The 20,459-nt window shown below is 47.5% G+C and overlaps 1 protein-coding gene across 2 annotated transcripts in view; it reads right to left on the reverse strand.

Moving 5' to 3' along the window:
• Positions 1–20,459, reverse strand: part of DYNC2H1 (dynein cytoplasmic 2 heavy chain 1) — a 1,541,159-nt gene that overhangs the window by 902,261 nt on the left and 618,439 nt on the right. For both annotated transcript variants that reach the window (XM_069202358.1, XM_069202357.1), the window contains exon 47: positions 14,146–14,292. In XM_069202358.1, coding sequence (XP_069058459.1) covers positions 14,146–14,292 — 147 coding nt within the window. The remainder of the gene's footprint in view (positions 1–14,145; positions 14,293–20,459) is intronic.

Consider the following 20,459-nt stretch of genomic DNA (forward strand, 5'->3'; position numbering starts at 1 on the left):
GTCAGAAGACCGTTGATGGTAGAAATGGGGTTTCTCGTTGGCTAGGGTATGCACCTAAGCCAAGCAGAAGCCACCACTGTGGTCAGGCAAGTAAGTTATGCACCAAAGATAACTTTTGCTCACCCCAGGGTAGCTTGCCACAGAGCAGTCAGGCATATCCCCAGAGGTCATGTGTAAAGTGTTTGCATAACACACTCACACCAGTAACCCAATAACTACACCAGAAAAAGACTCCACATAATGGTATATAAAAATATAAAATATATTATACATAAACCATAGATCAAAACCTCATGAACCAGTAATCACTGGTTCAACTAGGCAACTGTCAAAAACTTCACAATATATGCAAAGAGCTACAGTTATGTGCGAGTCATCATGAAAGAAACCATCAACCAAAACATCATAAATCAGTGATTACCTTGCAAACTAGGCAACTGTCTACACATCACCATGCGTGCAATAAAAGAGCGGCTGTTACGCTGCCAAACATGAAAGAAAACATGACATTTTATGCAGCTCCTGAAAGAGTATTTGTTATCCTGTTAGTATATGGCATAAACGCGATGTAGGAAAGTACCCTCTTCTTGGCATGATTACTCCATTTTCTGCCTGTTGTCAATACATTTGACTGTGTCTACTGGGTTCCTGCTAACCAGGGGACACCAGTAGTTTTGCTCTCTCCTCTAAATTGTACGCTTTTCTTCCCACAATTTGGCATACTGGTCCCCACAAGTAAGTCCCTAGTATATGGTACCTAGGTACCCAGGGCATTGGGTCCCAGGGGATCCCTTTGGGCTGCAGCAGGTATTCTGCCACCCATAGGGAGCCCATGCAAAGGGTTCTGCAGGCCTGCCATTGCAGCCTGCGTGAAACGGGTGCATGCACCCTTTTGTCACTACAGGCACACCAGGTCACTATAAGTCACCCCTATGGTAGGTCATCTCAGCCCAGAGGGCAGGGTGCAGGTATCTGTGTGTGAGGGCAGCCCTGCACTAGCTGAGGTGCCCCCACAAACTCCAGATCCATTTTCCTGGACTTTGTGAGTGCAGGGACGCCATTTTACGAGTGTACTGGACAGGTCACTACCTATGTCCAGCTACATAATGGTAAGTCCGAACCTGGGCATGCTTGGTACAAAACATGTTGGAATCATACCCCAATACTGTTGCAAGTACTGGAAGTATGATTCCAAGCACTCTGGGGGCTCCTTAGAGGACCCCCAGCATTGCTACCACCAGTCTTATAGGATTTTCCAGGCAGCCCAGCTGCTGCCACCCCTCAGACAGGTTTCTGCCCTGCTGCTGCTTGATCTGATAAAGCCCAGGAAGTCAGAACTAAGGATTTCCTATAGGAGAGGGAGTAACACCCTCTCCCTTTGTAAATAGGCGTGACTGTCTTGGGAGGGGTAGCCTCCCCAAGCCACTGGTTTGCTTTGAAGGACACATTTGGTGCCCTCCGTGCATAAACTAGTCCACACCGGTTCAGGGACCCCCAGTCCCTGCTCTGGCACGAAACTAGACAATGGAAAGGGGAGTGATCACTCCCCTGTGCATCACACCCCAGGGGTGGTGTCCAGAGCTCCTCCAGAGGGTCCCTGGGTTCTCCCATCTTGAATCCAAGGCAGGCAGGGAACTCTGGGAGCATCTGAATGGCCAAACCAGGCGGGTGACATCAGAGACCCCTCCTGATAGGTGCTTACCTGTTTAGGTGACCAATCCCCCTTTCAGAGCTATTTAGGGTCTCTCTCTTGGGTGGGTCCTCAGATTCGGCTTGCAAGATTCCAGCAGGACCCCCCGCTGTGCATCCTCAGAAGGTTGCAACTCTTCAGCCTGCACAAGAAGAAGAAGGAATCTCCCTTGGAGTGAAGGAGTCACTTTCCCTGCAACCGCAGGCACCTACAGCAAGCGACGACCGGCTGCGTGGATGTTCTCTTATCTTGAGCTGCGTGGTGCATCACGGCGGTGGTATGGAGTAGTCCTCTTGGTCCTCTCTGCCAGTTGTCCAACTTTGGTGGAGGTAAGCCTTTGCCTTCCCACTCAGGGCAATACCCCAGTGCACCACGTCCCTTGCAGCTGCTAAGGCTTGTTTGTATCTCCTCCAAGGGATCTTCAGGCGACGTGTAGCTCCAGCCCCAGGACTCCATCCTGCAAAGCACAGCCTCTTGCATGGTTCTCCTGCGATGCGGGATCCTCTTTTATAGTGCTGCGTGGGCTTCTTCTACGACTCCTGTGTCCCCATCTTGTGGGACTCCTGTGAGTGCTGCTTCTGCTCCTGTGAACTCTCTGTGACACTGAGGGTCCCCTGTGAGTCCCCCTCCTGGGTTGAGTCCTCCTGGGCCTGGCTGGTCCCCGGAAGTACCTCTTTTCCACTAACCGCGAGTTTGCCTTTGCAAAGGCTTGTTGGTGGAATTCCTACACTGACATCCATCTGCAACCTTCCTTCCAGCGTGGGGCTTCATCTGCATCCATCAGGAACTCTTCTCCGGCTCCAGGGCTGACCTGTTCTTCATCACCATCAACCAACTCCTTCATCCACAGCTGGGTGGGTAGTAGCCTCTACTCCTCCTGGACTCCACTGTGACTCTTGGACTTGGTTCCTTCTCTCCACAGGTCTTCTTTCTTCAGGAATCCAAAACTGGTTTTCTTGCAGTCTTGTCTGGGTGTCCTCTTTTTCTTCTTTTCCTGCTTTTGGGTTGGGTCCCATCTCCCTGCTCCCATTCCCGGCCAAGGTCATCGAGAAGATCGTCCACAGACAACTGATCCACTACCTCGAAGAAAACAACATCCTGGACCCATCCCAGTCAGGGTTCCGCAGCAATCACAGTACCAAAACTGCCCTCATCGCCACCGACGACATCAGGGCCATGCTTGACAACGGCAAAACCACGGCCCTCATCCTCCTGGACCTCTCTGCCGCCTTCGACACCATCTGCCACCGCACCCTATGCACACGCCTCCACAACGCAGGGATACGGGACAAAGCTCTGGAGTGGACCACCTCCTTCCTCTCCAGCAGAACCCAGAGCGTCCGCCTCCCCCCTTTCCGATCCGAAGCCTCCAAGATCATCTGCGGCGTCCCCCAACGATCATCCCTCAGCCCTACACTATTCAACGTCTACATGGCCCCGCTCGCCCACGTCGCCCGGCTACACAACCTCAACATTATCTCCTACGCCGACGACACCCAACTGATCCTCTCCCTCACCAAAGACCCCCTCACCGCCAAATCCAACCTCCATGAAGGAATGAAGGCCATCGCCGAATGGATGAGGAACAGCAAACTGAAGCTGAACTCAGATAAGACGGAGGTCCTCATCCTCGGCACCAACCCCTCAGCCTGGGACAACTCCTGGTAGCAGCCCGACACCCACTGACCACTCACGCAACCTGGGCGTCATCCTCGACTCAACACTCTCCATGACCAAAAAAAATAAGCCCAGTCTCTTCATCCTGCTTCAACACCCTCTGCATGCTCCGCAAGATCTACAGATGGATCCCCACACATACAAGAAGAACAGTCTCCCAGGCCCTCGTCAGCAGCAAACTTGACTACGGAAACGCACTCTACGCAGGAGCCCCAGCCAAACTCCTCAAACAACTGCAACGCATACAAAACGCCTCTGCGTGCCTGATCCTCAATGCCCCCCGCCACAGCCACATCACTCCCCATCTGAGAGACCTACACTGGCTCCCCGTCAACAAAAGGATAACCTTCAAGCTCCTCACCCACGCACACAAGGCGCTCCACAACACCGGTCCAGTCTACCTCAACAGACGACTCACCCTCTATACCCCGTCCCACCAATTCCGCTCAGCCAACCTCACTCTCGCCACCGTCCCCCGCATCCGAAGAAAAACCACAGGAGGCAGATCCTTCTCCCACCTCACTGCCAAGACCTGGAGCACCTGGAGAGTATGCTCTACAAATACACTGATTGATTGACTGATTGATTGATTTGGGGGGAAACTCCAGTGTTTTACTTCTGCATTCCTGGTCGCTGGGGGGGGAGGGGACTGTGATACTTACGTCTGTGGTTTTCAAGTACTCCCAGCTACCTTCTACACATTTTACTTACATAGGTGGGGGTACCTTATTCGCATTCCATTTTTTTTGTATATGGTTTGTGCTCCCTCTAGGGTCACAATTGGTTATTACTGTTTGAACTGTTTTCTAACCGTTTCTATACCTGTTTCTGATTACTAGTGGATATATATTTAGTGTATTACATACCTCCTAAGGGTAGGTTACCTCTTCTAGTAGTTTGGAATGATTTGTTCAAAAAATAAAGTAAGTTATGTATGACTACAGTGGTATTGCATGAGTTTGCATGTCTCCTAGATACGCCTTGGCTGCTCATCCACAACTACCTCTAGAGAGCCTGGCTTCTAGAAACTGCCTACACTTCACTAAGAGGAGACACCTTGACCTTGTATAAGGTGTAAGCACCATAGGTACCCACCACACACCAGATCAGCTTCCTTCACATGACATACATCAATACATCAGGGCTCAAAATTGTTTGGTTAGAACAAGACCACTGGTGAATCACCATATGTTACCATAAATGCAGTTGACACCCAGATACAGCGTACCTGTGCTTCTCCTAAGGGTTATGAGGTAACTTACTAATGTAGTGAACAGGCAAAACTGCACTCCTACTACTAGGGTACAGTAATCCAACAATGATCAAAGGGGTCAGAGGTACCTGCGTGCCTACTACACATAATATGGTACCTGGTCTTAAAGATTGATGAATGCGGCAAGGATTACAATATTAAAACAGAAGGCTACACCCCGTCACCTTACACCAGTCAAGTACCCTGAGGTATTGTCTAAATACAGAGGGCCACACACTTTAGGGCACCAAGAGGAGACGTCGCTGAGACCCCTGTGGCACACAGTCAGGGGGTGTTGTCCGTGACTGTGTGGCACAGCTGCTGCAACCCACAGGGATTTCTGAAGGGTGAGCTGTTTAGAAAGGCCCGCAAACGGAGCTGCTCTGGTGAGGAAGGGTTCTTTAGGAGGCTGGCCTGGAGAGTGGTGGACACCTATGGTGTTAGCACTTTATACTAGCTCCAGGAAACCCTTAATATCGTTACCATGTGTAAGAAGCAAGGGCTACAGTGCTAACTGTGCTGAGCAGCCAGAACTTATCTAGGAGTAGTGTGAAGCACTTCCAATACCACAGTAGTCACACAGTAACTTACCACACATGAAAGGAACCACAGACTGCTGCAAAAATAAAGGTACTTTATTAAAGAGACACTGAACTAGATTACTATAGGCAATTCCCCTTTCCGGAGGCAAGTACACACAAAATAGGCACAGGTAAGTACTAGGAATTAGCATAAAAACATTAGAAATAGCAAAGACCCTATAGGGGGGGCCAAACCATCTACTAAAATAGTGGAATGTGAGAATGGGCCCCACATCAGAGGATATGGAGTAGTTAGCCAAGGGCAGGGAAAGTACGGAACCCCAAGAAGTGAGTATCTAGAAACCCCCCAGCGACCAGTAGACCAGAGGTAAGTTACCTGGTGTCCCATTGGCTAACATAGGGACTTGGAATTGAAATAATGCAAGAACAGGACCTGGCCAGCAGAGCCCAACGGTTAATTCCGGATAAAGAGGACCTGCAAAAGAAGGGGACAGAGTCCAGTCCATGCAGCAGTGTCCAGGTAGGGCAGGAGGCAATGCCCACCCTTCTATAGGTGAAGATCTGGGTCAACAGTGGTGGATAAAGTCCAGCTGTGAATTCCAGCAGCTGTGGAGGAGTCCCTGAAGTTGACTAGGAACTGACTCTCGACGGTCGCCGAACTGCGGACTGATCAATGGTCAGGAAGACCACCAACAAGCACACACAAATGCAATTGGAGCTGTTTGATATTTGAAGAGCTGGAGAGGACCAGCAAGGTCCTGGGGACTCGACCCTTGGAGGGGAGTCCCGGCTGATCCTAAGAAGACAGGAGAGCAAGCAGAAGCAGTCATAGCCCCCATAAGCAACCCACTGGCAGCAGGCACAGTAAGTCACAGTGAGGCCCAGGCAGCACACCTGAAAAGGAGTCCCATGTCGCTGGAGCAGCAGAGATGAGACTGTACTTGGAGAGGTAGAGTGATGGTGGCTGGGGTTTTAGGAGCCTGAAGATCCCTCGGAGCAGGAGTCAACAAGCCTTGGTTGCTGCAACAGTCATGGTGCACAGGGATTCCTTCCTGGAGGAAGAGGCAAGGGCTCACCATCTCCCAAGTTGGACAGAAGGCAGAGAGGACACAGAGGACCACCTCAGGACTACCACCTGTGTTGGAGAATCTTCCCAGGTCCAGAGGACAGCAGATCTCAGCAGCCAGATGTTGTTGCCTAAGGTGTCTGCATATGCAGGGGAGTGACTCCTTCACACCAGGGAAGATTCCTTCTCGCTTCTTTGGTGCAGCTGAAGTCTTGGCGACACCAGAGAATGCACAGCTGTGGAAATGTTACAAGTTGCTGACAGGAGCCATAGTAACAATGTTGCAAGAAGAGGTTGTCTCTGGGTTGCAGTCTTGATAGTACCTGTGCAGTCCAGCAGCGGTTCCAGTGGCGAGGAGCAGAAGAGGTTGTTGCAGAGGAGTCCTGATGGTGTCTTGCACGCCAAATCTGGGGGCCCACCCACAAGGGAGTCCCCTAAATAACCTAAAAGGGGCTTGGTCACTTTGCAAGGTGGCCACCTGTTAAAGGGGTTCACTGATGTCATCTGGCTAACGTGAAAGGTCAGATGCTCACAGGGTACTCTGCCCATCTTGATTTCAAGATGGATGAATCAAGTGGCCATCTGGAGGAGCTCTGGGCACCACCCCTGTGGTGGTGATGGACAGGAGAGTAGTCACTTCCCTTTCCTTTGTGCAGTTTCACACCAGAGCAAGGACCGGAGGTCCCTGGACTGCTGCAAACCGGATTATGCAAGGAGGGCACCAAATGTGCCCTTCAAAGCAAGCTGGTGGTGTGGGGCGGCTACCCCTCCCCAGCCTTGTAAATCCTATTTCCAAGGGAGAGGAGGCTACACCCCTCTCCCACAGGAAACCCCTTGTTCTACCTTCCCCTGCTTCAGCTGCTCAAGCAGCAGTAGGGCAGAATCCTGTCTACATGGCTGGGCTGCTCGCAAATCCTGGAAGACTGGTAGGGGCAATACTGGGGGGGTCCTCGATGAAGATTCCAGAGTGTATGGAATCATGCCACCAATACTGGCATTATTGGGGTATGATTCTGACAAGTTTGATACCTAACATGCCTCGGTTCGGAGTTACCATTATGTAGCTAGACCATGGGTGGTGACCTATGGCCAGTACATAGCTCAAATGGCTTCCCCGCTCTTACGAAGTCCAGTGCACTGGAACTGAAGTTTGTAGGGGCACCTCTGTCTGCTCAAGCAGGGGTGCACACACACATAGGGACCTGCACCCTGCCCTTTGGGCTGGAGGGGCCTACAGTAGGGGTGACTTACAGTGACCTAGTGTAGTGACCAGAGGCGAAAGGGTGCATGCAACTTTTCACACAGGATGCAAATGGCAGGCCTGCAGACAGTTTGCATGGGCTCCCAAGGGTGGCATAATACATGCTGCAGCCCATAGGGGATCCCTTTTGTACCAATGTACTGGGTACCTAAGTACCATTACAGGGGTACACCAGTATGTCAATTGTGGGCTCTAAAGGGTACCAAGACAACCAAATTTAGAGGAGAGAGCAGAATCACTGGGGTTCTGATTAGCAGGATCCCAGTGAAAACAGTGAAGCACACTGACAACAGGCAAAAAGTGGGGGTAACCACACCAAAAAGAGAAACTTTCCTATAGGGTTGCTGACGTAGTTGGTGGCTTCCTGGTTGAGGCGGCTCGCGCATCTACCTACCAGAGCAGGCGGCTCAGTCTGCACCAAATGATGGTAGTGTTTCTTCAAAGCAGTTGAATGCAGGCGGGCCTGGGGCGCAGCAGTATCTTCCAGTGCAGCCGAAGAGGGGGTGCATGAACACGCACAGGCTGTGTGTCAAATCTCTTAACCACAAGCTCGAATTTTTATAAACAGCCGTGCTCCCCAGCTCTCCTTATTGAGGGCTGCTGCAAGCGGGCATGGACAGGCTCTTCCTGAGCCACCTGGCACCTGCACTAGGAGAATCCTGAAGCCTCTACCTCCCAGGATATAAGGGAGAGCTTCAGTCCACATCTGACGAAGCTAATGAGGAGCAAAGCACAGCACTCACCACGCGCTAGCTGCAGGACATGGAGCAGGTTTAGCTTGCACTTGAAGTGAAAAATAGAGCTTATGACGCGCTGAGAACACCGGTGGGGGCACAAAGCATGGCGGCAGGCCAGCTCATCCAGGCAGGAGGAAGGCAAAGATGATGGTTCTTCCTCACATCACCCCAGGGAGTTCAAAGTCATGGAATAGGCTGGCAGCATGGCAACAAGCAGAAAAGCAATTCAGGGAGTCCTTTATGCTACCCAGCAGCAGCAGGTAGCAGGGCAACCACAGAAGAGCACTCCAGATGAGCCCTTTATGTAGTCTAGCTGTCCCTCTGGCAGAGATTCAGTCCCAGTTCCAAATGTGCTCTAAAGATCATGGGGCCAAAGCCCCTGTACTTTTACTCCAAAAGTGCCTTTGGCTCAGGGGGTAACTTAAAAAGGTCCTTTTCAAGTGATGCACAACACTCTTTCAACCAAGCCCTGTCTCCAGACATCAGTAGGTGTAATCAGTCCATTGTGCAAGGGCAGGAGACAGCCTATTCACATGTAAGGTGTGAACAATCATCCATCTCCGCAGCCCAGAATGATTATCAGTATGCAGATGTCTCTTCTGTCACACCCAGCACCTCCTGTGTGATGGCTGTCTTGGAAAGTATGCACCAAGTTGAGCTGTCACTCTGCCCCTGATGTGGATTAGAGTTAGGCTGTAAAGCACCAGAGTTATAAACCCAGAGAAATGCCCACTTTCGAAAAGTGGCATTCCCCAAATAGTAATGCAAAATCCACCTACACAGTAAGCAGGATTTCTCACTACCATTCCAAACATGCCCACGCTGCTCCTCACAGATCAGAAATGACCTCTTAGTCATATGTAAGGGAAATCCCAATGCAACCCTATGAAAGGAGTAACACTCACAGAAATGAAAAACTAATTAGGCTGTTTGTCAGTGCTAGGACATGCAAAAACATAAAGGTACATTTCCTACCTGTAGAAAACTGGTCCCTTGTTTCCAGTAGCACCCCAACCCACGTTTTGCTTGATATCTGATGCTAACTTGACTAGAGTGTGTGCTGGGATCCTGCTAACCAGGCCCCAGCACCAGTGTTTTTTTTCCCTGAAGTGTATCATTGTTTCCACAATTGGCACACCCCTGGCGCACATCTAAGTCCCTTGTAAAAGGTACCAGTGGTCCCAAGGGCTCAGGGACCAGGAAAGGCCCCTAGGACTGTAGCATGTATTGTACCACCCTAAGGGACCCCTCACCCAGAACCAGCACACTGCCATTGCAGATTGTGTGTGCTGGTGGGGAGAAAAAGGCAAAGTCGACATGGCATCCCTCTCAGCGTGCCATGCCTACCAACCACTGCCTGTGGTACAGTTAAGTCACTCCTCTTGCAGGCCTTACAGCCCCACGGAAGGGTGCACTATACCACAGCTGAGGGCATTGCACATTGAGCAACATGTCCCTACAGAGTTTAAGCCCATTCTTAGACATTGTAGGTGCAGTGTGGCCATACTGAGCACATGGGCTGGGAGTCTGTCATTATGAACTCCACAGCTCCATGATGGCTTCACTGAAGACTTGGAAGTTTGGTATCAAACTTCTCAGCACAATAAACCCACACTGATACCAGTGTTTGATTTATTGTAAAATGCACCCAGAAGGCATCTTAGAGATGCCCCTGTATTTTACCCAATTCTTTAGTGCAGGGCTGGCCAGTCAGTGCCAGCCTGCCACTAACAGCCAAGTTTCTGACCCCATGGGGTGAGAGCCTTTGTGCTCTCTGAGATCAAAAACAAAGCCTGCTCTGGGTGGAGGTGCTTCACATCTCCCCCGCAGGAACTGTAACATTTGGCAGTGAGCCTTGAAGGCTCAGGCCTCCTGTTACAGTGCCCCAGGGCACTCCAGCTAGTGAGATGCCTGCCCCCCAGACAAGGCCCTACTTTTGGCGGTCAGTCAGACTGGAAAATTAGGTAAAACAAGGAGGAGTGACCACTTTAGCTAGGACCACCCCAAAGGTGTCCAGAACTGAAGTGACTCCCCCTCCCTCCTTGCAAAACCCTCCTTCTTGGTTTGGAGGAAAGGGACCAACAGGGATAGGAGTGTGCCCCCCCTCCCCAAAGGGAGTGGGCATAGGAAGGGTGTAGCCACCCTCAGGCAGAGTAGCCATTGGCTACAGCCCTCTGACCCTTGTTACACCCCTAAATCTAGTATTTAGGGGCATCCCTGAACCGTAATCACCAGATTTCTGGTGACCTCAAGAAGAAAGAAGAAGGACTGCTAGACCGACCCCATCAAAGACGACTCCAGGCGACAATTGACTTGGCCCCAGTCCTACCGGCCTGTCTGCAGCTTCAAAGACTCCTGCTCTAAAAAGGTGATGCATCCTGCAGGACCAGCGACCTCTACAAACCTCCAGAGGACTGTCTGCCCAGTAGAAGACCAAGAACTCCCGAAGACAACGGCTCTATCCAGAAGAAATCTCCAAAAAGGACTCCAGGACCGCCCGGATCCACGAGTCCTTTCCACTCTGCACCCGATGCCCACTGCCAGAGTCCAGGTGGCCCACCAGTCCAAAGAAGGTCCCCGGGCTATTCTGACCTCGAGTTCACCCTAGGTTGACCTCTCCTGGCCAACACAACGATGCCTGCAGCCTAAATTCGGAGGACCCCCTGACCGCAACAGGACCCAGTGAGGATTCCCGACGCCCAAGGGGACTCCTACACTGGCAGCCCCCTGGCCTTGGGGAACCCGACTGATGGTCCAGCAACGTTCAGCAGACGCCTCTCCTGTCTGGTCAGCCTTTGGTTTCCCAGAACAGACCCCCTGGACCCAGCCTGCAGCATCTTTTGTGGCACCCGTGATTTCCGCCACCCATTGAAAAGCATGGGCGCCCAGCTCTGTCTTTGCATCCTGCACCCGGCCGCCCCTGTGCCGCTGAGGGTGTGTGTTTGGAGTGATTCTGTGTCCCCCCCCAGTGCTGACCTTAACACCCCAAAGGCCTGTGTCCTGAAACCGCAGGCACTTACCTGCAATCTCTTTTCTACCAAGTCCCCCATAACTCATAGGATTCCATTGGAAATCCAATGCAAATGTTGACCTCTGCACCCAGCCAGCCCCGTTTTAATAGTGGTGCACTTTTGGGGTGAGCCTAAGCTTTGACCTGTGGACATCCTAACCCACAAAGACTGGAATCGTAAGTCATGTACTTAACTATTATCTGTGCTAACCCCCATCCCTGACTCTGTTGACTCCTATGAAAAATTGCAGCCAACGTTTGAAATAGAAAAGCGTTACCTACTTATAAACTGCTACTTGCAAAAAACAAACAAAGTACAATTGATACATATGCTTGATGCCTACTGACAACTGTACTTACCTGCAACAAAGTTCTTCTGGTTCTAGTTGTAGAGTAACAACGTATATTTTCTGCTATATAAAAACAATTGGCCTGAAGTTGGTCATTGAGAGTGTGCCTCATTTCTTGACTGTGTGTGTGTGTACAACAAATGCTTTGCACTACCCTCTGATAAGCCTAGCTGCTCAACCACACTAGCACAAAAGAGATCATTAGTATTATCTACTTAAGCCTTTGTTAAGCCTCTGGGGAACCCCTGGACTCTGTGCACACTATATCTCATTTTGGTATAGCATATACAGAGCCAGCTTCCTACACTACTTTTTCCATACCCAGCACCCTGCCCATAGGGCTATCGAGGTCCTACCTTAGAGGTGACCTAGGTGTAGTAAAAAGGAAGTTTAGGCCTTGGCAAGTAGTTTTACCGGCCAAGTCAATGTAGCAGTAAATAATGCACGCAAGTACTGCTGGGCAGGTCCGAGACAAGTTTGAAAGGCTTCTTCTGTGGGCGGTGCAATCAGCGCTGCAGGCCCACTAGTTGTGTTTAACTTTCAGGTCCTGGGTATATGGTACACCACTTACAATGGACTTACAGGTAAATTAAATAGACCAATCAGGTTCAAGCCAATTATACCACGTTCTAGAGGAGAGAGCACATGCACTTAAGCACTGATTAACAGTGGTAAAGTGCCCAGAGTCCTAAAGCCAACAAAAAAGGTTCAAGAAAATATGAGGAGAAAGGCAAAATGTTTGGGGATAACCCTGCAGAAAGGGCCACTTCCAACAGTTGTGCAGTAGGAATTAACTCAGATCAAGATCACAATTTTATATCTGCCTGAAAGGTAGACTTTTCTTGACTGATTGTATTCAAGTAAGTCACAGATCAACATGACTAACGTGAACATTCTGGAACAACTTTTTTTTAATTACTAGCGAAGTCAATCAAATTTGCTCAGTGGCATGAGGAAGTACCCTACATTGAGAAGGGTGTCATTATTCTTTAATCACTCTTTAAAAGTCAATAATCTTTAACCTCAGTAACCCCATGGTACACCTAAGGAAATTAACTAGCATCAATGGCATTCTCCCCTCCTTATAACCACCATGTTTGTTTAAACCTGAATGGAAATTGATATTTCTGTAATAGGGAATGTGAATTTAAGGGGTTCATCCGCAAGTACTGAAAAGATAAATAACAGGTCTTGTTGAAAGCTGAGGGAGTAGAACTCATCATCCAATTGCTCATTAGCATGGACAATTTAAGTGAAGAAGAAACAGCTGTGAATACATGTACTTTTTCAGTAAATCCCTTTCCAGAAAGGAAGAGTAATCTGCGGGTTTATGTATATTCATTGTGCTAACTTTGGCAATTATTAGTCAACATACGGACAGCAAATAAGCTGACGAATTGCTGGTACTAATGAAAGGTCAGGGTTTATCAGAGGTTCTGGCGCTATTACTATCCCAGCCCAAATCTTTTCCTGGGGGAAGAGGGTTAGGGTTACTTTAAGGATGGCTACTCATCACAGTAACTTGGGAGTCCCACAGGATCATTTTGGCTGCAACCCTGCCTAATAACTTTTAATCTGTGCTTAACGCTGTTTTTTATATTTTATAGAGAGCAGACAATGAGACTGGGAGAAATATCAGAGTACATGAGCCTCAATTATGTAGTTTAAAACATAACTGACATTCTAATACATAACCAAACACGCTATGAAAATAAAGAGAAATGACAAATACAAACCAGAAAAAGACAATATATATATTGTTTTTAAACAAAATACCACTGGATAGTTAAATGATAGAAATGAGAGGTTACCTGCTTGAAAAATAACTAGAAGTTTTGAAGTCTGATGACCAACAGACCTGACACCAACAGGCAGCCCCTTATATACATCAGAACTACAATTCCACTATTGATAGCTTCATAACTTCTATATCAGTGGTCACTAGTCCACAGGATACGTTTGCATAAAGTTGCCAACTGCTGTCAATCAGGCCCAAGATAAGCTGACCTACTTTTTATTTTTTCAGTTGTTTGCCAGACCACAGAACAAACTACAAAGAGGAATGTAGCAATTTCCAGAGAACACTTTGTGCTTGACTGCATTAAACAATACAATATAAATCAGGACTTTCTGGGAGGGGGGATCAGAGGCATGTGAGTGGGGCAGTATTAGGCAGAAAACCTAACAGTGGCTCTTTGTATTACTTATAATTACAGTACATAGCTATCACTAAATTTCAGACACATAGCAATGAAGTGATTAATCTCCATTCACAGTCCTTGTTTTCCCAAATACTAAACTGGGATTAGAATCCAGGTCTTGAGTTTACAAGGTTTTAGCATTTGGACTGCAGCTCCTCTCAAATAAATAAGAAGCCATACCTGTAACCTGGCAATCAAGAGGCATGTCCATGCCAAATGTATACATTCATAAAACTATGGAGACAAAAGTCTCTTGATGAGTGGAGTGTGCCACCAAACAATATTAACTCAATAGCAATTATTTATTAAAGAGTTCCATTAAGGGGACTTTAGTGTACAGCACTTTCTGAATACTGCACCTGTTATATTATCCAGGAAATCCAAACCCCAGTCGCCTTGCAACACAGACATCAAAATATTGTCAAACATGTTGACCTCCTTGGTGCCCACAATTCTGTCTCGAAACAAACGACGTCCTTCATATGCAACGATTTCCAGAACATAATCTAGTGTGTTAATTGATGATCCTGAAAATAAAAATGTGTCTTATAATCATTGTAATAGTTCCAAAAATGAAAACACTTTAATTTTGTTTTTTAATAGCAAAAGAACATATTTATTACGTACCATAATGGAAAGCCCCAAACAGGAGGGATGGAGAGGAGACAAAAAATCAAATAAAAGTTACACTTACAAACAATTACAGAAAAACATATCAGACAAACATATCGCATATTTAAATAAAGACGCACATTACATTGATAAAAACAATAACAAAACTAATGAATTAAAAACATAAATTGATAATTGTATTTCAATTATGGAATGGTTGTTTGTTGCCCCTGGGCGGGTAAGGGTTAACCTGTCACCAGATCAAACTTACATTATAGAATTAGAAGACATAAGAAAAGCAAACAAACAATGACGACACCAATGACTCAAAAGTAACAATGGCAAAGAACAAGGGAGTGAAAAAGATACCACCTGTAATTAATTACTTATCATTTTTTGTCAATGAATGCTCTGTTGCAGTGGCTTGTTACGGTCTTCAAAATTCCTATAAAACCTTTGTGGGGGCCTTAAGTAATTTGCCCTGGCTCTATCCTTCTTGAAATGGATTCACGTTTTTTGGGGGCTCATGGGCAGTACTTCCAGCGTAACAAATTTTTTATATCACTGTAGGATATACATCTAGTTTCGGAGGCACGAATATCAGCCCCTGGATTGGTCCACGCTTCGGCTGCGATTGTTGTGGGTATGCAAGACCACTTATGTGCTGGGAAATGGTGTTTTAATGCCTGTAGGATAACTGATGACAACATTGCGACAGAGTACCCTCTCAGTGACCCCTGTCCACCAAACTCTAAATCAGCCCCTAAGTCCAAAAGTACAATCTGAATATTTTGAAGACACCCAAAAAATGATCTGGCCAGAATTCTCTGGTGCAAAATTTCACTTTTCCCACCAAAACTAAATGACTTTGAGACCTTCCGAGAAACAGTGTAGTGCCTTGCCCACTGAGAGATTTTGACTTCCACCTTGCATACTAATTGAGAAGGTAAAATCATTGACTTTGCCATCGCGTATGATGTATCCGACCCCTGCCTCCATTGTTATCAGCCTTAAACTGCGCCTAGGTCCTGGTTTACCACAACCATAGAATGTCACTTAACGCCTTTTGGTACTATTGTCACATAAAACTTTAAAAACCTATTTCTCCTGTTCCTCTCATTTGAATTTTGTCATCTTGGTGTCATTTGCTTTAGTAAAATGTACTACGTTGTTCTCATTTGGTTTGGGATTTTTATTGCCTACAGTTCTGACTTTAATACTGTTTTAATAATGCATAAACAGTTAACCCATTGTCCTAAATTAAACCTGTCTGCTCTGTGCCATAACTACCAGGGTGTTGGGCTAAGGTATTTAGTGACTTTGGGGTTCATCCTACCAAGTTAATGTAATTACTCCTTGAGCTGAGCAACCGTCCACCTCACTTAATAATCCACTTTCTTACAAAAGGGAAAATGTGTTTGTAGACAGTTTTCATAGCCACAAGTGCCTTTCATGGAGATGGTGGCCAGCAGAAACTGAAGGGGGTAAAGTTATCTCTACATTTGTGGAACCAAGGCAGTATTGGTGAAGCAAGATTTTATCCAGAGTCTCTGATGAGAGAGACAATTAGAAATGGAAGGCTCTTTGATGAAGGAGCGTGTGTAAGGAGCTGGTAACTCGTCCTGTTACACCACCCTAGCATGCAAAGATTTACAAGCAGACTCTTCAGTCACAAAGCCTGAGGAGTCAGTGCTGTCACAGGGACAGTGTGATGACAAAGGGAAAATGTCAAGAGCAGGCAGGCAGAATACATATGGGAGACGATCATATTTTGTGTGGCATTCCCTCAGAATTTGTCCCTCCTATGCTGAACCTGATTTTACCCCTGCCAACCAGAGGTAAAGTGCTTGTGCTCCCCCTTCGAAACGTATGTAGATAGGCATCCAACTAATTATCACATTTAATTTATTGATAAGTCCCTAGTATATGGTACTATATGTACCTAGGTACTGTAAGTGAAATGCTACAAGTAGACTACAGTAGGACTGTAAAACATGTCTTCATTCCTGCCCCTGCAGCCCTGTGTATGCAGTTTTAAACTGCCATTTCGACTTAGCAAAAAACATTTTCCAAACCAGAGAAAAACGTTCACAGTCTCTGTTTTCACTAAACAAGACAAATCCTCCGATAGGAACATGCCAAGTTGGATTATAACAATTTATAATGCTTATCTTCATTTTGGGAGCAGCTAGATTCATTGACTCATTTGAATAGTAATTTGAAATCCAACCAAACAGTAAAGTCAGATTTTATATTACTATTTTAGAAATTACACTTTTAGAAAGTTGTCATTTCTCTGTGTAAGCCAAAAAGTGCTTTTCTCCCAGTGTTCAGGGTCACCTGACTGTTAATGGCTCTCCTATGGTATTATGTGTATTGCTACCAGACAATGGACAAATGGCTTGGGTGTGCAAAAGGGTTTTTCTTCCTCCTGTAGAATGGCCTGTGGGTTGTGCAAGCCCCTTCTTGAGCGTCAGAGTGCAAATCCTGGCACTGGCAGATGTAGCTCTCACCAAGATCATCAACAAGTAAGTACACTGTTCCAGTATGTCAGGCTTCACACTACCAACTAGGATGGGAGTCACAAGGTCATGCATTGTATTTAATTGTTAGGAGTAAGTGCCCTGACTCACCAGTAGGCAACATATTTCATCACTGGCCGTTGCTCCTCGTCAGGCTGGTGCTGCAATGCCAGACAGGCCTGGCGAGAGGGCTCTTTGCCACAGATCTTTTGTCAACAAATGCCAGACGACTGTGCAATATGTGAAGGACTGGAAAAAGATGTGAAGTTAAAATTGACTATAGGTGCCCAAATAGTAAACTTTACTTTGGAAACAATGGAACCTCTGTCAAAGTTAAAAAACATAGAAGGAATATACCAGATAAAATGATCCGATTTCCCTAGATCTGGATGTGTGTAAATGATCCCTGAACCTAAGGGGTGTGAGAAAGAAGGAATATGTGTGTGGGGATTACCTACACTACAGAAGCAACAGTCAACATGTCTCTCACCTCCTTCGTCAATAAGGATCTACTGGTGATGCTTGCTTCTGGTCCAGACCTGGCCTGGTAGTTCGGGCTGGAATGTTCCCATCAGGAACAGGGTCAAGACTGATTTGCAGATTTGGTATGAACTGGGGTGGCGTGGTGAGCAAAAAAAGCAATGGATTAAACCCAGATCTGTGACTGGGGGTGAATGTTTGTATTGTTCAGCATTCCGTCTATCATCTGTTCTTTTTGCTCTTGTCACCCTGAGTGGGAAGGGTATGTCCAGAATTGGGCCCCGTGCTTACTGAGTCACTGGATTCAAGCTAGCCTGTCTGATAATGGGTGATAGCCAAAACCGGTCCTGGGATGCTTGTTTCCAGTCCAGAGAGGACCACGCCTGGCAGTTCGGGCTGGACTGTTCCCATAGTTAGCAGGGTCAAGACCAATTTGCGTATGGTTTGGACCAAACTGGTGTGGCATGGTGAGCAAAAAAAGATGGATTAAACCCAGATCTATGACTAGGGGTGAATGTTTGATTTGTTCAGCATTCTGTCCATCAAATTATCTTTTTACTGTGTATAAATGTGGCATCCCCAAGTACCCTCCTCAGATCACATCTGGACCTGTGAAAAAACAGAAGAAGTCTGGAACTGCTATTTGTGACAAGAGGCGAGCCTTCTCGGCTGGACCGCCTCTCCATCTTGTACCTAGGAGAAAGACTTGGACACCAAGGGTCATAAGGTTGACCCCCTTTTTAGACTACAGGGACTCAACAAGTTTCAAGGGGCCTTTACCATGCATTCTCACATCATCAGTTCCAACTGGACCAACCCAGCACCCTGCTGTTGGCCTCTACTGGAGGGGGTCCTGACCCCAAGCACTGTTCCAAAAGATCCAGTACCCTTGACTGGTGTCAAAATGTACTCCTCCTGAAGTTTCCTTAAATCTGTGACTTCAAAACTTTTTGCCAATACTTTGCTCTGAGCACCAAAGGTGGACCGTTACCAAACTGCCAAGCCAATCTGACAAAGGTGCATCACCACAAATCTAGGTTGCTTCTGCTATATTCACTCTCGTAGCAGAAAATCTGATTCAGTGGGGCCTTGCAAAGCAAGTATACGGCCTCATGGCACCTTCTTTGGCTACAGCCTGCAGGATTGCCTTGCTGGAGGAATCCAAGGTCTAAAAAAGTGATTAAGTCCAAAGACAGAAATTTTCACCGGGCAAAGGTACGAAAAACTATCCAGCCAGTGAGGAACTTTCTCTTGGTGTGAAATTCGAACATCTCACGCAGTGAGGTTTAATGCCAAAAGACAACTGCCCCACCGAGACCTGGTACAGTGGCTATCAGATGACGTGGAGATCTCTTTGGACACAGCCTGCTGCCTTGCCCTTCTAAGGATTGACTTCCATTCCAGGGACTAAGGGCCTGATTTAGAATTTGGCAGAGGGGGGTTACTCTACCACAAATGTGATGGGGATACTCATCCGCCATCTTATGATTCTATTACAGCCTATGGAAATCGTAACATGGCGGACGGGATATCCTTCACGTTTGTGACAAAGTAATCCCTCTGCCAAACTCTAAATCAGGCCCTTAGCCTGCAGGTAAAACCTTTCACCGGGATGAACCTTCTCCCTATATCCAACCTATGCTATTGTAGAATAAAGACTTTTGTGGTTCACCTTGACAAGGATTGTGGTTATTATTTGAAGTGGGTTCTCAATCCCTCAACTAATTACATCACTCATTGGCATGTGTGAGACTCAGTAGTCAGTAACAACCAGCTGGATTGAAGGCCCACAAATGAAGACAGCCTTCCAGTCGGAGGGCCCAGAGATAAGTATTTGTTTGGTCACACACACACATGCCTGAAATGCAAAGTAAAGGCAGCCAAGGGACTGAGAGAAGCAATGATTTTTTATGTTGGGGTGTTACGTATGCCATAATGTTTAAAGCCAAGAGCTACCAATCTGCTTAAAACCCTACCCTTTTAGAAAGATTGCTATTTCCGAAACGCTTAAGTCAAAGATTAATCTTTCAGCTGTGTGAACAAGTGAAAAACATTTTTCAGTTTTCAAACACATAGGGGGTGATTCTGATTCTGGCGGGCGGCGGAGGCCGCCCGCCAGAATTCCGCCCCCATTATACCGCTCCGCGGTCAGAAGACCGCGGAGGGTATTATGAGTTTTTCCCTGGGCTGGCGGGCGGTCTCCAAAAGACCGCCCGCCAGCCCAGGGAAAAACTCCCTTCCCACGAGGATGCCGGCTCGTAATCGAGCCGGCGGAGTGGGAAGGTGCGACGGGTGCAGTGGCACCCGTCGCGTATTTCAGTGTCTGCAAGGCAGACACTGAAATACTTTGCGGGGCCCTCTTACGGGGGCCCCTGCCGTGCCCATGCCATTGGCATGGGCACGGCAGGGGCCCCCAGGGGCCCCGCGACCCCCCCTACCGCCATCCTGTTCATGGCGGCTTTCCCGCCATGAACAGGATGGCGGTAGGGGGGGGTCAGAATCCTCATGGCTGCGGAGCGCGCTCCGCAGCCATGGAGGATTCAAACAAGCAGCGGAAAGTCAGCGGGAGACCGCTGACTTTCCGCTTCTGACCGCGGCTGAACCGCCGCGGTCAGAATGCTCGTTGGAGCACCGCCAGCCTGTTGGCGGTGCTCCCGTGGTCGGTGGCCCTGGCGGCCACCGGCCGCCAGGGTCAGAATGACCCCCATAGTCCCATAATTTAGTCAATTATATTAATGCATTTTGTCCATATTTTCTGTTTGAGTATTACAGTATTATGCCATTGGTCTTAAAGCACCACATTAAATTAGTAACTTACTTGTGCTTGCATACTGATTTCTAAAGAGTTGTTACTTGCTCGTATATATGGCTCAGTTCATCACTTTTCCTATTCTCTTGTCTGTTGATATGAAGTTCAGTCGGTTTAACATCTTCATTTAATTTTGATCGTTCTGACTTTCCTGAACCAACGATTCCGAGGTATCATGTCACATGTTACAGGCATTGGAGTAGATTGCTAGCCCATTCTATTCAACAGCAGACTGGGAGATTACTGTGAA

The sequence above is a fragment of the Pleurodeles waltl genome, chromosome 8, assembly GCF_031143425.1.
Source record: "Pleurodeles waltl isolate 20211129_DDA chromosome 8, aPleWal1.hap1.20221129, whole genome shotgun sequence".
In the NCBI taxonomy this organism is placed as follows: Eukaryota; Metazoa; Chordata; class Amphibia; order Caudata; family Salamandridae; genus Pleurodeles; species Pleurodeles waltl.